Genomic DNA, 17,376 nt, shown 5'->3' on the forward strand with positions numbered 1-17,376 from the left:
GACCACTTCAGGACCTGGCAAGGACTCTTAATTTTTTCATTCATCCAATCCAGTCAACAAGTTACTGGTAGAATAACTGATAGATAGACAGTTTTCTCTACTGTACAAAAATGTTGGTATTTCCCACCCCTGCCCCCCACCATAAAATATTGGTGCCACCCCATAGAACTGAATGTTTCTGTCTATAACTACCCTATGTTAACAAGTCTATTTTTATTTGCTATCATCTTTTTTAAGTTACACAGCTACACAGAAAATTGAACTCAGACTCAATTTTTTAAGCATCTTAGTTCACTAGTGAATAAACCAGTAATTCTTTGATTTACAAAAGACTTGCCAAATTTTTCTTAATCACAAAAGAAAAAAAAAATTGAGAAAACTGAGACTCAGCAAGTTAAGTAACTTACTCATTAACTGAATTTTTCTATTGCCTTTTGATCTGATGTTGCTGTATAAGCCACAGCCACATAAAGGTTAACTGTTTAAAAAAAGAAATCTAAACCCACAAGGAGGAGCTTCTGGTTCCAAGTGACTAATCTTTTCTATAACCTGATTTATGCAACCCTGAGAGCCAAAGAAACTTTATAAAAGGATTAAAACTTATATAAACAAAGATCTCTTTATTTGCAGCTCTGATACTCTAGAGAGCAAGAAGCTCCAGCTTACATGTGTACAGAGCTTTGTTTATATTGGTTACTCAATGTATAATTTTAAAAATATCTGATGATCTTACACTATTGAAACAGCAGAGAATGGAGAGGATAGTCAATGCTAAGGTAAGAGAAATTCATTCATTTGGGTTACAGTGGGTTGCAATTCAGTCACTTTGGCTTGGAAAAATATCTAAGGTAGATTTAAAACTCATTTATAAACATAAGACCCTTTGAGTTTTCTAATTAACTTGTCTATAATTTCCTGATTGTGACAACAATTCTATTTAATGCAAGACTGTGTAAGAGTAATAATATTAGTTTTTCACAAACACAAAAAAACATATGGGTATATACTTTGATTTTTTCCATATGTAGTTACAAGTAGTTTGAAGTATTGGAAAGGAGTCTGAATGATTCCAGATGATGTTTTCTTCCTATTTTGTCCATAGCCTGAAAACCTCTCTTTGTTTCGCCAGTTCCTCTAAGTCTATCCTTCAAGTTTTGATTAAGTCCTGTGTTCTCCATATCCCTTTCCCTCTCCCCTGAAATCCTAGTGAGTCACACACACACACACACACACACACACACACACACACACACTTTATTAGAGTTTTCTTTCAAAATTCAAAACTGAAAAAGTTATTTTTTTTAAAGACCAAATAACACAAAAGTTTAAAAGAAAAAAGTCAATTTGGTACTTTTCTTTTTAGATTTTTCTTATGCTCATCTAAAAAAAATATAAAACATATATGTTTTATGCTTTTATATACATATACTCCTCCCTCTAATTTTATTCACAAGAAAAGGGTCATCATTATACACATGATCTGACTTGTTGCTGTCTTCATTTAACCATGTACTATGGACATTCCTCTAGGTCGGCACATAGATCTAAATTATTCTTGATCTATATATCCTTAGAAATAAATGTGTTTATTTTTATAGAATAAATTTCCAAAAGTGAAATTACAAAAAAAAAAAATGTGTAGTGCAATTCACAATCTTACCATTTTTCTAGTCCCTTAGATGTTTTAAATCTTTAAAAATTTTGTTAATTTATTATATGAAAAAAATGAAGATGTTGTGTTGTTTTGAATTGCATATTCTTGGCTTTTAGTGAGAGTTAGCATCTTTTATAAAAGGCTTTTAATAAATCTTTTAGTCTATTTGCATTTCCTTTTTTACAAACCCTTAGTTCATACCTATGTTTTTTTTGGTAGGAGTTTTTTTTTTGTTTTTTACATTAGAGATATAAACCCTTGCCTCATATATATTTCAAACATTTTCTCTATGTCTTTTTTTAATGGTATTTTTTTGCTTTTGTGTAATTTGTATTATGAAGTCAACTGTAATTTTTTTCCCATTATAATTTCTTGGTTTTTGTCTTTTTAAAGTTTTTCCTGACCATAACATTTTCTTATTTTATTCAAATATTTTTATTTTTTACATTAAAGTTTTTAATCCATTGCTCTTTTTATTTTCAAACATGATATTATCCAGGACTATCACTTTATTTTCCTTTCATATGGAGGTCTAATTATGATATCAAGATAATTTTTTAACTAAGTTGTATTTTGTTCTTATGAACTATTAAAGAAGTATTTATCATGCATTACATTTTCATTTATACTGGGTCTAGTTATGGTGACTTGTAGCAGTGACTTGTTTGCCTATTTTTTTTTCTTTCTTTTTCTTTTCTTTTTTTGCTCATGACTTACTGTTTTAATCAGGTTAGTGTCACAGAGGTTTTAATATCTCTTATGGCAGTATGGCAGTTATCTACAATCTTTTTCAATTTCAAGACAAGATGAGGTATTCTTTCTCCTCATCTCAAGCCTAGTGAGTTTGACTTAAAATTTGCTTAGAGTGCTTTATATTTGTCCTCTGTAGTTTGGAGGTCACAGGGAATTGGTGTCTGACTGCTACTTAAGAAGTCTAAAGGGTAGAAGGCTGTGGCTGTATCCGCCTGCCAGGAAGTAGAAGGAAGAGAGAGTCTATTTTAAAAGTAGCGCCATCCCCTCCCCCCCCCATTAGTGATGGGTCAGCTGGACCTAGTTTGGGGATTGTCTTAGATATAGACTGATTGGATTATATGGAATAGTGTTGAGACCTCAAAAGAGGCTAAAAGTGTATGCAGCATATCTAAATTTAAAGGAGAAATTGTGTATGACTAGTCAGATGAGGTACCTGGTGCATTTACTCTGCCAAGGACATGTCGGGTGAGAGATCATGAATGAAAGGTGAGCTATCCAAAGATCTGTAAAAGCAGCCATGAGAGTCAGTTGTAAATATCTGTCCTTGCGAAAGGAGGAAAGGATGACATTTTCTGCCTCTTTAACTCCTCCCTTACAAGTTTCGACTCTGGAGGAAAGAGAGGCAGCTTGTTTAGCTTTGGGCAAAAGCTGAGTGTACTGAAGTAGGGAGAGGTTGGGAGAAACTGGAAAAGAAAATAGAGAAACAATCTGGGTTTTCCCAACTGAAGGCTTTGAATACGTTGTAGTGAGAGGAAAGAAACTAAAATTTAAATGATGTTCGAAGTTACTTAGATATATTAATCCAGAACTGAAACTTGTTGTGGGACTAAACATTATTGGAAGGCTTTTTTTTTTTTCTTTTGAAGGTCAACAGAAAGTAGTAAGACCTATTTGAGATTCCCATAAAATGAATATGATAGACAATGGGGGGAGAAGAATAAGACTATTTTCTGATATCTCCACATAAATCCTATTTGTTCAAGGCATTTGCACTTGCAGTCCATTTCTAATGTAAACATTGTTTTCGAGAACAAGGGTGGATTATTTCAAATTGAATTTCAATAACACATCCCTTTCAGTAAACATCGGTCTTCTCAGAAAGACACTGGAATTATGATTTTGCCTTCCTGCAACACTCCCTTCATTTTGCTATACTATTGCTAATTTTTCTACTTAAATATTTTCTACACATACATAATATTTTCTACTTATATATTTTCTACACATAGATATTTTTCCATTTAACCTGGAAATATCTTTTAAATCATGATAATAGATTTAGTTTTAGAGGCATGTCATCTGTCGAACAAACTCGAAAAGAGTCTGGAGGTTCCGGCCAGAAATAAATGATAAAGATTTGATTGAAGGTCTTAGGGTTTGTGGAAACCCAGCTAGGCAAAAACACAGAAATGTTCTAAAGAAAAAAGAAATATTAAAAGTTCTTCTAGTAAAAAGTACATTATTGAGAATTATTTGTCTCCTATTCTTAGCCCTAGGATTAGTTCAGGACAGTTATCAGTCAGATGTCAAGCTGTCTGGATGGTGAATGTAGGTGGTTTGGAAGATGGGTGCCAAAAAATCTGGTCACGTCTGGCATTCTGGGTAATGGATGTTAGATGGATATCATGCGATCTGCATATGTGAATGCTTCAGGAGCTAATTAGAAGGTTATCTGGAGGTCTGGTGTAGGTCCAGCCAGGTATTGACACACAAAGAACTGATGTATAACTGGGCATTGACACAAGACTGGATAATTCAAAAGTTTAAGTTTCCAGGCGAGTTAGGACAAGAATAGAATTGTTTCTTTATGTCTCAACCTTCAAAACGTTAGTAATTTTAGCAGCTTGGTTAAAGTGACTCCATTTTATAAATTCTTTGTCTCTACTCTTTCTTCACACCAATTCCACAGAAAAGGAATTGATAAGGGCAGTCAAAGCATTTGAATCAAATTTGCACTACTCTATAAAAGGGGATTTTTTAAAGTAGAACTTATCATTTATCATAATGATAATAATAATTTCAGAAGTTTATATAGCATTTTAAATCTTCAAAATAGCCACTTATTCCTTTATAAGACAGGAAATAAATAGAGTTACAATTCTCATATTTGAAATGAGTACAGAAAGTACAAATGTCTTAGGTGCTAACTTAATGCAAGTACTTAGAATCAGAACGAGGACAAGATGAAGCTTAAGCTTGACAACTTTTCTGTTACTTTATCTAGCAAAAAGGTAATAGGAGCCACCAATTATTGAAATTTGCAATGTGTCAGGCTCTCTGACAGGCACTATACATTATTTATCTCATTTTTTATTATATGCCATGTGGTTGTCTAATCTTTTAAGGATCTAGAAATAGAAGATTTAAGAATCTCCTATTTGAATTAATTCTAGGAAGTCCAACGAAATCCGCCTAGATGGTCCCTTAGCAGCCTATGAAACATCAGAGATATTTAGGCTTTGAGGGTTTAAAAAGTGAGAATTAATTTAAATGTGGCTGCAACAGCTTGGGTGTTCCAAAACGTCATCCAAATATATGATAGAAATGTTGATAATGCAGGCAAAGAATGAGAGAATGTAAACTGAGCTCTACACTGTCCTGGTTCACCAATATTTTTGTCTTACAAATTAGAAATTTTTTTGACAGTAACAATCTGTGATTTTATTTATTTTTATGAGAATACAATATGCCGATCCAGTGAAACAGTCTACATTTTATTTGCATTCTAAAATGAAAAAAACAGCACATGAAATATGACTATGAAAATCTCACAGGAGGCACCTCATTTTGAAGAAGTCCTGGTTTCTTTTTCTATCCATTTTCTCTTCTATCTATGTGTTATTTTTTTCTTTATTTTCTGATGTCACTTATGTCATTTATGGTTTATGCACTCCTATTCTTTATGCTATAAATCTTAGCATTAAAGCCCATGCTAACTAAATAGGGCTAATTGGCAGGACTTTTTAATATCTAAATTCAGCATAAACTACAATGTCACAAATATACACTTGAATAGTGAACATATCTTTGATTTTGCTATAGTATCTTTTGTCACATTTATACGGAAGAAAAGAGAGCTGTTTTCCAGTTGGGACTCTGATCATTTGCTAACCTCTTAAGTCAATATTGGATCTTAACCTGTTAATAATAAGTCTCACCTGAAATTATGGTCACATTTGCGGGTATTTCTGTAGGCTAAATTAGGTTTTAAATATACATTCTTAGAAAAGACTAGAAAGAAAATGTGTAGGTGGTAATAATACCTAAGCTTTTCAGAGACAAATTCTAGATAAAAACAACAAAATGTAATTATAATAATTACAACTTTTTAAAATATATAAATAATATATCCTGATGCCTTCCTGTATTATAGATGAAAGACAATTTACCTCAAATTACTGGTTACAGTGACCAAGATCATTTTTGGTAATAAAGCACTGCATTATCCATTTTAGGTGATTCAGCTCCTAAATTCAAATATAGCAAAAGAGCAACATGTACTAGAGATGTATGAGATTCAAAAGCTATTAAAGAGTTTCAGTACATTATGTCTCAAAATAGCCACATTAGATTGCTGTGTGATGGTGTTTGCAATGACAAAACATAAAAGAGTTTTTTCTGCATTCGAACACATCCTAAAAGACTAATCATACACTTGTGGCATTTTACCAGTTGTGGCTTTTAGAATCTCCCAAACATCTCAACCTGTGGGTTTACTTTTTTCTTGTTTTTTACTCAGAAGTCTGAGAATCAAGGTGGGGGTAATAAAGTAATGAAGCTGTGTAATTATTTTTATCCTGTCATGCTTTGGTCAATGCTATATCCTAGTATTTTAGTTAATAATAATCACAGCTAAAATTTACTAACCGTTGTATTGCCATGTATTATTATATACTAAGTGCTTTTCAGGCATTACCTCTATCTTCATATTTTTATAAAGCAGATATTATTTTTTTCATAAATGAAGGAATTGAGGCTAAAAGAAGTTAAGAAATGGATACAAATTTTCGAAAAAGAGCCAGGTTCTCAAAAAGGTCTGCCCTGATTCCAAAACCCTGTTCTTGCCACTATCCCAGTGGTCTGATGAAGTAGCTCTCAGTGTCCTATTGATTTTTTTGCTCATTGACAGCACAGTAGAGAATCCTTTAAATGCTTAATTCTACTTTAATAGTATGAACGTTGACCACACTTAGAGCATATCTCCTGGTAGAGACAGACACTTATTATAGCCTCAGTTCCAGAAACTGATTTTGAATTTCCTGGAACTCAAAGGGTGTGGTTCTGTTTCATAGCCTCTTTTATTTTTCAGTGCATTTCTGCAGGAGGATTCTGAAAAAAGAGGGTTCCTAAAGGTGCAGTACAGTCTGAGGAAGCCAGATGAAGCTTCAGAGAATCAAATGGTTTCCATTGTCTTGCTCTTGTCCCTCTTTTGTCCCGACAGCCTTCTCTACCCTGTCTACTCAGATTAACATTTAGGCTCTTTATAATCAGAGTAGAACTGGTGCTTTAAATTCTTGATCATGCTTAGCTATGTGCAAGAAAATGGTTGCAAATGTATGTAGGCTCTAAACCCTAGTGGAGAAATTGTAAGCGAACCAGAACTCCTTTTGCCTTTTCTCCGCTGCTCTTTCTCCTTTTCTTTTCCTTATAGCTCACCCTTCCCCTTCCTTCACCATTTTTTTCTTGTTGTCAGGTACCTGCCTATTCCATTCTCCTGGGGCTTTGTTCTTAGCTTGCTGTTAACTAACTTCAACTAGGGTATTAGTAAATAATGATAAAGATCTCCCTTTCAAGAAGAATTTGACTTTCAATGAGAAACTCTTAAACTAAAAGACTCTTAAAATTCCAAAGAATGAATTTCAAATTACAGATTGTGATGGGAGTTAATTCTGGACTGGGGTTCTGCTCAAGACCTGTCATGGTGATTATTCAGATAATTCATATTTTCAAAAGTGGAGGCACGAATTGAACAAAGGGAAATGAATTATCACATACCAGAATACAGTTTTATTACAGTTATAGCTGTGTGTGGGACCACAGCCTCCTAGGCTTTATGTAAGTTCATATTAATTATTTTAGCATTTCAATTACATAGGCCCTATAATTACATGTTTATAGGATAATCAGGGCTTATGCCTATGAAGATGAAGAGATTTTTCTTATTTAAGTCTATAATTTTTTATAAAATTAATTTTCCTTTTTATAATGCTTGTCCATAATTTCACTTTTAAAAGCATTAAATTTCTTAACATATAGTTTGCTATATATGTGATAACATTTGTGGCCACTTAAATTTTATCATTTCAGAATTTTAGAATTTGCTCTCACTCTTCTAATCTACTTACAACCCAGGTAAACTCTACCAGATATGCTGTTTCTATATTGTCTTCTATTTCCCTTTTAGGATTTGTATGACACTTCTTACTGATTATAACCTTTGTTCTAAATAACAAAAGAAATGTTCCCACAAGGAAGAGGGTGGATTTTTCTGAACCTATATCTGGTATGGTTTTGTCAACATTTTGTAATTCTAGAAGCAATTGCATAAGACAAGTGCCTTTGCATCATTGGTTATTGGAACAGGAAAGGTATCTAGTGATACAAATCCTATTTAGGATTTGGGTAGATTATTTTTATTCTATTGTTTTTTGTTCCTTTGAATTTTTTTCCACATTGTTTTGGGTCCACTTATGTTGCCTACCTATATCTTTTTGCTCCTCACCTCTCTTTTTAAATCCTGTTTATTTTCCATTAATAACAAAAGTGCCCTTTGTTATACCAGGTCATTCCTTTATTCGTGTACAGTTACCATGGCTGTAATAGTTACCACTGATTGAACACCAAAGATGTGCCATTGCATATTTTATTCCTACTCTTTAATAATTAATAAAACTTTACAATTATTATCTCTGTTTTACAAAGGGGGCACAAGATGCCACACTATCAACTTTATCACACCATATTAAATCTGAACTTTACATTAAAATTTACTTGCTCATTCATTTGTTCATGACTCATAAAATATATTTATTTAAACAATATTTTCAAGGTATTCTCAAAAACTCAACCACTAAAACAACATCAAATACCAAAATAAGCTCAATAAAAACTGTTGAGTGACTAAGTAAATATTTGAATAAGCTGATATAAGAAAAGTAATGCAGATCAGAGTCTATGTAAATTCAGAAGAAAGTTGAAAGGATCATGAGAGGTTCCTTAGAGAATGTGGCATTTGAGGAGAATGTGGATATAGACTCCTGGAGGGGTAAGGGAAGAATATTGCAAGGTGAGCAAATTGCATGGGCAAAGGTATGGAGGTTAGTGAGTATGAGGTGTGAAATATAGAAGGTTAATAGACAAGGGGAACAGTAGCAATGCAGATGTAGTCTGATGTCCCATGGGAAGGACCTTAAGGGACTGGCTATCGAATGTGGGCTTATTCGCTCAGCAGAGTTTTCACTTAACCATAAAAGAAAAAAATAAAAATAAGAATATTCCAACTGAGGCAGGAGCAGGATTTAATTTTTTTAAAACAGCATTTTTTCTCATTTCAGGAATCTAAAGCAAAGAAGGATGGCTTAACAAGGATACTTAAAATTGCTGGGTTTCTAATGTTCAGAATCATAACTTTACTATTAGCTGTTTACAATTTACCAAGTTTCCAACTATCATTTTCTCTTTTGTTCTCAAACTCGGGTCATAAAGATATAGGCAAAATAAATATCTTTTTAAAATGTTTTAAAAATAAACATCTATAGCAAAAACATTTTATTTTCTAAGACTGACATTTTATTATAAGATCTTAGTTAGTATTAAATTTAACACAATTTTTAACATGACAATTTATGTGTACTGGCAACAAACATGTGACACAGAGATTCAAATATTCAGGCTAGAAATACAAAAGGCATTGTTAAATTATACAGGAAATCACTAGAGTATTTATACTCAAACAGTAAGAACTGTAGAAGTACATTGGCTTCTAAAGGGGTAAGTCAGTCAGTGTTTTTTTATTTAAAATCTCAACTGTATTTCTCTTGCCATATGTGTTGGATCCCACATTGGTAAGTGAGAGAATGACACTAAAATTGTTGCTGGAATGGACTAAAAAATTCGCTAGCCACTGAATTGCATATATGGCAGTGTCACATTTCTATTTTTCCACCTGAGGACTAGAAGCGTGGATCAAATACCACAAGTTAGAGACTTAGACTCAAGATTGGATACAGCTATGCAACACCAAATATCTCATATCGATAAAATTTAAAAGAAACATTTTCGCATAAGTAATTCAATGTTTTGGTTAGGAACAGCTGGATGACTGACTAAGATTTTTTCTGACATTTTGAAGATGCAGCAGAATCAGTTTGTGACTAGGAAACCATATAATAAAGCTTCCATTATAGTCAATGTCAAATTTCACAATATGATATTTTCTTTGGAAGTTCAAACTATATTTTAAATAATAATAATAATAAAGTATCTTTGTCTTATATTCTTCAAAATCTTGTTGAAGAATATATTTCCTTACATGTAAGAAAGACTTAGAATGTGAAATATTTATGTAACCTAAAATTTCCCACATCTTTCCAACAAGAATTAAGCAGTATAGGTGAATTTTTAAGTTTTCTAAAATCATTGAATCAGAAATATTATGAAGTCTCAAAGGTAATCACACTCTGACTGTTGTATTGTGGGAGTTTTATTACTCTTAGCATAAATATGTAAACGTTACCATCTTTCTGACACCTACATGGTTTCTATGCTTTCAACAATTTTAATAATGGATTAGGTGAAATGTTAAAACCAAAAAACTTTTTATGTCAATGGTATTAATGTTTACCACATTCTTTCAGCCACCTGAAACAATTGCATAATAGTATTATAGGTAAGTCAGTAATGATCTATAATCAAATAATTCATTTCAATTTTAACTTTTGTTTTTATTTATAGAATTTATTTATATCAACTCTATATTTTTGCACCACATTTTTTTTCAATGTGCTTTCGAAATGGTATTGGAAATAGATACAGAATAATATCATTGCTTTCTTTTCACTGATTATTAGGAAAGGTAGGGAAATGTTTTAGTTTTCAGTACCATGGAAATCAAAATATTAGTGAAACTTAGGGTAAGTGTAAAGTAGGAAAGAGATGTAGGTCTGAAGTTATGTCCAGAAGCCAGTGGATATACATATCTTGGGCAAAACGCAATGGATTTTATCTTTATGTGTTTACATTGTGTGGGGAGTACTTCATTATCTGTATCTTTGTATAGACATCCCTGTTAGTAAATATTTTTAAATCTATGATTCTTAGGGTTTATATTGTCATATTCCCTCCCAAATACAGAAAATTCTTTTTATAGAATCAGGTGAACTGGATATCAGTTGAGTATAAGTTTGTTGACAAACCAATTATTCAGGCAAAGGAAACTTACTTTGAGACTAATTATCTCATCTATATATCAATACTATTTATACTATCTATTCAATTATTTTTCTTTGCATGTATAGTAAACATGTATATTGTCAAAGAATGATGTAATGCTTTCAAGGAATGAATCTATATTTCATACATTGGACAATAAATTCTGAAAGACAATAAATGTTTCCTGAAAAACATCAGGAATTGGAATTTGACCCAAACACTTCAAACTAATAAATTTAAATCAATAAAGAGAATTATAAATAAGATTGAGAAGGTTCAAAGGAATATCTATCACAATATGACCTGCAAATGCCTGTAACAGAGTGTGAAATACTCACCACTAAAACAACATCAAATACCAAAATAAGCTCAATAAAAACTGTTGAGTGACTAAGTAAATATTTGAATAAGCTGATATAAGAAAAGTAATGCAGATCAGAGTCTATGTAAATTCAGAAGAAAGTTGAAAGGATCATGAGAGGTTCCTTAGAGAATGTGGCATTTGAGGAGAATGTGGATATAGACTCCTGGAGGGGTAAGGGAAGAATATTGCAAGGTGAGCAAATTGCATGGGCAAGGGTATGGAGGTTAGTGAGTGTGAGGTGTGAAATATAGAAGGTTAATAGACAAGGGGAACAGTAGCAATGCAGATGTAGTCTGATGTCCCATGGGAAGGACCTTAAGGGACTGGCTATCGAATGTGGGCTTATTCGCTCAGCAGAGTTTTCACTTAACCATAAAAGAAAAAAATAAAAATAAGAATATTCCAACTGAGGCAGGAGCAGGATTTAATTTTTTTAAAACAGCATTTTTTCTCATTTCAGGAATCTAAAGCAAAGAAGGATGGCTTAACAAGGATACTTAAAATTGCTGGGTTTCTAATGTTCAGAATCATAACTTTACTATTAGCTGTTTACAATTTACCAAGTTTCCAACTATCATTTTCTCTTTTGTTCTCAAACTCGGGTCATAAAGATATAGGCAAAATAAATGTCTTTTTAAAATGTTTTAAAAATAAACATCTATAGCAAAAACATTTTATTTTCTAAGACTGACATTTTATTATAAGATCTTAGTTAGTATTAAATTTAACACAATTTTTAACATGACAATTTATGTGTACTGGCAACAAACATGTGACACAGAGATTCAAATATTCAGGCTAGAAATACAAAAGGCATTGTTAAATTATACAGGAAATCACTAGAGTATTTATACTCAAACAGTAAGAACTGTAGAAGTACATTGGCTTCTAAAGGGGTAAGTCAGTCAGTGTTTTTTTATTTAAAATCTCAACTGTATTTCTCTTGCCATATGTGTTGGATCCCACATTGGTAAGTGAGAGAATGACACTAAAATTGTTGCTGGAATGGACTAAAAAATTCGCTAGCCACTGAATTGCATATATGGCAGTGTCACATTTCTATTTTTCCACCTGAGGACTAGAAGCGTGGATCAAATACCACAAGTTAGAGACTTAGACTCAAGATTGGATACAGCTATGCAACACCAAATATCTCATATCGATAAAATTTAAAAGAAACATTTTCGCATAAGTAATTCAATGTTTTGGTTAGGAACAGCTGGATGACTGACTAAGATTTTTTCTGACATTTTGAAGATGCAGCAGAATCAGTTTGTGACTAGGAAACCATATAATAAAGCTTCCATTATAGTCAATGTCAAATTTCACAATATGATATTTTCTTTGGAAGTTCAAACTATATTTTAAATAATAATAATAATAAAGTATCTTTGTCTTATATTCTTCAAAATCTTGTTGAAGAATATATTTCCTTACATGTAAGAAAGACTTAGAATGTGAAATATTTATGTAACCTAAAATTTCCCACATCTTTCCAACAAGAATTAAGCAGTATAGGTGAATTTTTAAGTTTTCTAAAATCATTGAATCAGAAATATTATGAAGTCTCAAAGGTAATCACACTCTGACTGTTGTATTGTGGGAGTTTTATTACTCTTAGCATAAATATGTAAACGTTACCATCTTTCTGACACCTACATGGTTTCTATGCTTTCAACAATTTTAATAATGGATTAGGTGAAATGTTAAAACCAAAAAACTTTTTATGTCAATGGTATTAATGTTTACCACATTCTTTCAGCCACCTGAAACAATTGCATAATAGTATTATAGGTAAGTCAGTAATGATCTATAATCAAATAATTCATTTCAATTTTAACTTTTGTTTTTATTTATAGAATTTATTTATATCAACTCTATATTTTTGCACCACATTTTTTTTCAATGTGCTTTCGAAATGGTATTGGAAATAGATACAGAATAATATCATTGCTTTCTTTTCACTGATTATTAGGAAAGGTAGGGAAATGTTTTAGTTTTCAGTACCATGGAAATCAAAATATTAGTGAAACTTAGGGTAAGTGTAAAGTAGGAAAGAGATGTAGGTCTGAAGTTATGTCCAGAAGCCAGTGGATATACATATCTTGGGCAAAACGCAATGGATTTTATCTTTATGTGTTTACATTGTGTGGGGAGTACTTCATTATCTGTATCTTTGTATAGACATCCCTGTTAGTAAATATTTTTAAATCTATGATTCTTAGGGTTTATATTGTCATATTCCCTCCCAAATACAGAAAATTCTTTTTATAGAATCAGGTGAACTGGATATCAGTTGAGTATAAGTTTGTTGACAAACCAATTATTCAGGCAAAGGAAACTTACTTTGAGACTAATTATCTCATCTATATATCAATACTATTTATACTATCTATTCAATTATTTTTCTTTGCATGTATAGTAAACATGTATATTGTCAAAGAATGATGTAATGCTTTCAAGGAATGAATCTATATTTCATACATTGGACAATAAATTCTGAAAGACAATAAATGTTTCCTGAAAAACATCAGGAATTGGAATTTGACCCAAACACTTCAAACTAATAAATTTAAATCAATAAAGAGAATTATAAATAAGATTGAGAAGGTTCAAAGGAATATCTATCACAATATGACCTGCAAATGCCTGTAACAGAGTGTGAAATACTCTATGTGCTAAATGTCTGAGTGGTTTTTGATAATTGTTCTCAAAAACTGTAACAGAATTTAAAATTATTCTAATTAAAATACTATCTCATTTGCATTGGTTAGAAGAGACATTTTACTTAAAAGAAATATTAAGAGCTTTTATGTTGGTTGATTTCATAATTGTGAAACTGCTTAGCTAGAAGGGCCATCATTCTACTTAAAAAAATATTAAGAGTTTTTATGTGGATTAGTTTCATAATTGTGAAACTGCTTCCATAAACAAGACTTTTCATGTAAATATAGTAATCAGTATGTACAAAAGTTCTATCAAAAACTATCATTAAGATGGAAAAAGATGACTGAAATGGTTAGTGAAAGTCACCATAGGCCTACTTTCAGGTGTTTTTCCTCATCGACTACCCAGGCAGACAAGCTCTACCTGCCTACCAGCTAGTAACAAACACTAGTTTAAAGCTACTGACCACTTACACACATGCACAGATACACAGAAATTCTTGTCTTTGATAGAGTTTAACCAGCGATGATATAGGCCAAACTATAACTCTTAAATTGTCTCTCTTTAAAAACATCTCAATTTCAAGGGCTTTCAAAACAGTTTTAAAATGAGTCCCTACTCGCAGCTTTTAATATTCATCTGTGGAGTTGTGTGAATTTCTATAGGGAACTCATAGTGACTATAGCTTAAAACCCATGTGATTATGCTTTTAACTACCCTCTGACTTCTGCCAGGCAAATATTTTCTGCTGAGTGTGAAAAAGTTGCTGGGCAAGTGTGTGATCTTTTTGGCTCAGTCATGAGTGTAAAAATAACATAATTATTTCTATATATTTTACTTTCCAGAAGGAGATGTAAAAGTTTTGGATATTACCAGAGCCCTCTAAGAAAAAAAATACACAGTAAAATTCCACCTGATATAAAATATATATTTTTAAGTTTTTCCGTTTATTTAAGAATCAGGTTAATACAGTAAAAATTGCTACCCTTTGGTTTTTCCTGCTTCATGTTCTGACTTTGCCACTCTAAGTTCCAGTAGTATATTTCTTAAAAAAAACCTAGAACTATTCATTCCTGTCTGTCAGAAGTTCCATCAGGGGGAAAATAAAAAGAAGTTCCATCAGAGACATTTATCAGTCACTCTCATTATTCTTTTTAAAGAACACAGAATTCAAGAAATAGTTGAACAGCTTAATATGCTGTTCTTAAGGATGATTTAGTCAGAACTCTGATGACACAAGGGTTGTTAATTATATATCAGTAAATAATTCTAATTTTCTCATACTTTACAAAAGAGACAAGATATTTAAAGTTATTAACTTTTCAATGGGTGTAGCTTTCAGATGGCTTAGTGCAACAGAGGGCACAATGAGAACTACTAGAAGCTGTTGAGTGCACATTGCTTCTCAAATTTTCTGAAAAGAATAATTCAGCACTGAAATCAAGAAATTTCTTATAGCTCTAATGATGGCATTTTGAAGTAGAGCCTACTTAAAAATATTTTTGAACATAACCCCCAAAGATCATAATTTTGTTGATATAGTTCCTCAATACTGTTCACATAATTTTGAAATATTTTCAAAATTTTCACTTTCCCAATTTTCTTCTCTAAACAATCTGGAAAATTGATATTATAGTACATTCTTCCTTTAGCCTTTCCTCGAAGAAAGCCATATATTTAATCTCATCTGCTCTTTTCCTAAATAAGCAATACTTTCCCAGAAATAGGAAATTCTTTACCTTTTAATTGTTCAGTATCGGAAAAATGCCTTTGTTAACAAAAAAGCTTCATGAAAAATCCCAAGCTTGCAACCACTGGAATATTACCTCCGAACTTCTAACCAGTCATCCAGCTCTTACAATATCCTTCACACATTTCCAGGTCTGACATCAGGCAGCTCAGAGAGACTGTCATTAATTTCCATCCCTATAGATAGAAACTGCCTCTTAGACAGCAGTAGCAGATGGGTCATTATTACATTAAACATCAATAAATATTAATGTAGTAGATACAGACTGTCTCTGTGTAGTTAATGGTGTGTCACACACAGCAGAAGTTTAAATTTGCCATCTTTGTAAAATTCCAGGATCAAATAGTATGTTATAGTAAGAAATTGATAAAGAGAAGTAATTAAGAATAAAACCAAATGTGTTTATATGAAAAGAGTGAAGTCAGGGACTTTGAGAATCTAGCTAAATCCAAGTGACCCCAATGGTTTAATTCTATGAGCATTCAGTAGTAGATTGGGTATAAGGGCAGGCGTGTGAGAAATGACACACACAAGAATCAAAACTCACTTATGATGAAGAGAGGGAGGGAGAATTAAAGGCATAAAAACAATAGTTTTCAATTCACAGATTCATTTGTCAGCCTGTGAATAGAGAGACATAGCTACACAAATGTATTCAAGCAGCTCTTCACTGACTTTTTATATTATTACATTGAAACATCACAATTATTTTGAAGTAACAGATTTAATTTGATATTTTTTCCAAATTATTTTTTCTTGTATTTTTAAGCTTTATTTAATTTAATATTCTAAATAATGACAATTTAATATCATATATAACAACTAAAACAAATTCTACTGTCAGGGAAAATGTGTATATCTGTGTAATCTAAAAAAGATGGAAGTTCTCCAAGTAAGAAAATTAAGTTCATTGATTTCATGAACTTCTTTAGAGCTTAATAATATCATTTGAGGGTGTTTAATAAATATTTCAGAAGGGAAGAAAATAACTTTTTTTCAATTCTTGTTCTAATTATTGAATGATTCTGCAATTTTAATATTTCTGTGAAATTTGCTGATATTCTGAAAGAAAACAAAATATATAAAACAATTTAAGTAAGAATAGTGATTTACTGAAAGAAGATAAGTGATGTATTTAGCAAAGTGTATACAATAATTTAGAAATAATAGAAAGAAGCCCAGAGGTGTTAAATAACTTGTCCAATATCACACATCTAGTTTGCGTTGAATGCTGGACTAAAGCTTAGCTTTTCTGATTCCTTTAGACCAAAAAGCCTACTTTTATGCTACATATTTATTTATTTTATTTTCCTAGCTTTTTGTCCCATCTGAAATGTTAAAGATGCCAAACATAACATTCAAAAATTGATTCTCTATCACTCCCTGGGAAAGTGTTATGAGGAAAATGTTCTACCTAAGAAAGGAACATGAGGACCTGGTACTTTGCAAGGACTACCACATGCCAGGCACAGTGGTTTAACTGGTATGTGATACCTCACTTCATCTTCACACTGCTAAAGTGAGTAGCATTTGCCCCAATTGATGCATGATAAATGTGATGTTCAGAGACTATAAGTGACTGCTTAAGGTTACACAGCTACTCAGGGGCAAAATCAAATTCAAATTCTCATCTGTCTGTCTCAGGATGTTTATTTCTTTGGTAAAAAGGACCTCTACTGCCATATACTGAATTGCTAATTGCTTCCTGTAAATTTTGCATCTTATTGTAACACTGTGAATAACTTTTTTAAAGCCAGA

The 17,376-nt window shown here is 32.0% G+C and overlaps 3 protein-coding genes across 3 annotated transcripts in view; 1 reads left to right on the plus strand and 2 right to left on the minus strand.

Moving 5' to 3' along the window:
* Positions 1 to 606: 606 nt before the first annotated feature.
* Positions 607 to 17,376, plus strand: part of SLCO1A2 (solute carrier organic anion transporter family member 1A2) — a 76,261-nt gene continuing 59,491 nt past the window's right edge. The window contains exon 1 of the mRNA XM_023524089.1: positions 607 to 776. The gene's annotated coding sequence lies outside the window, so the exon portion shown is untranslated. The remainder of the gene's footprint in view (positions 777 to 17,376) is intronic.
* Positions 9,390 to 10,255, minus strand: IAPP (islet amyloid polypeptide). Its single transcript, XM_023524088.1, is given in 2 exon segments — positions 9,390 to 9,579; positions 10,251 to 10,255. Coding segments are annotated over 2 exon segments (195 nt in total).
* On the minus strand, positions 12,090 to 15,267 carry LOC105306540 (islet amyloid polypeptide-like). The gene is given in 2 exon segments (XM_011381592.1): positions 12,090 to 12,279; positions 15,188 to 15,267. Coding segments are annotated over 2 exon segments (270 nt in total).

Source organism: Pteropus vampyrus, unplaced genomic scaffold (assembly GCF_000151845.1).
Source record: "Pteropus vampyrus isolate Shadow unplaced genomic scaffold, Pvam_2.0 Scaffold444, whole genome shotgun sequence".
NCBI classification, from domain to species: Eukaryota; Metazoa; Chordata; class Mammalia; order Chiroptera; family Pteropodidae; genus Pteropus; species Pteropus vampyrus.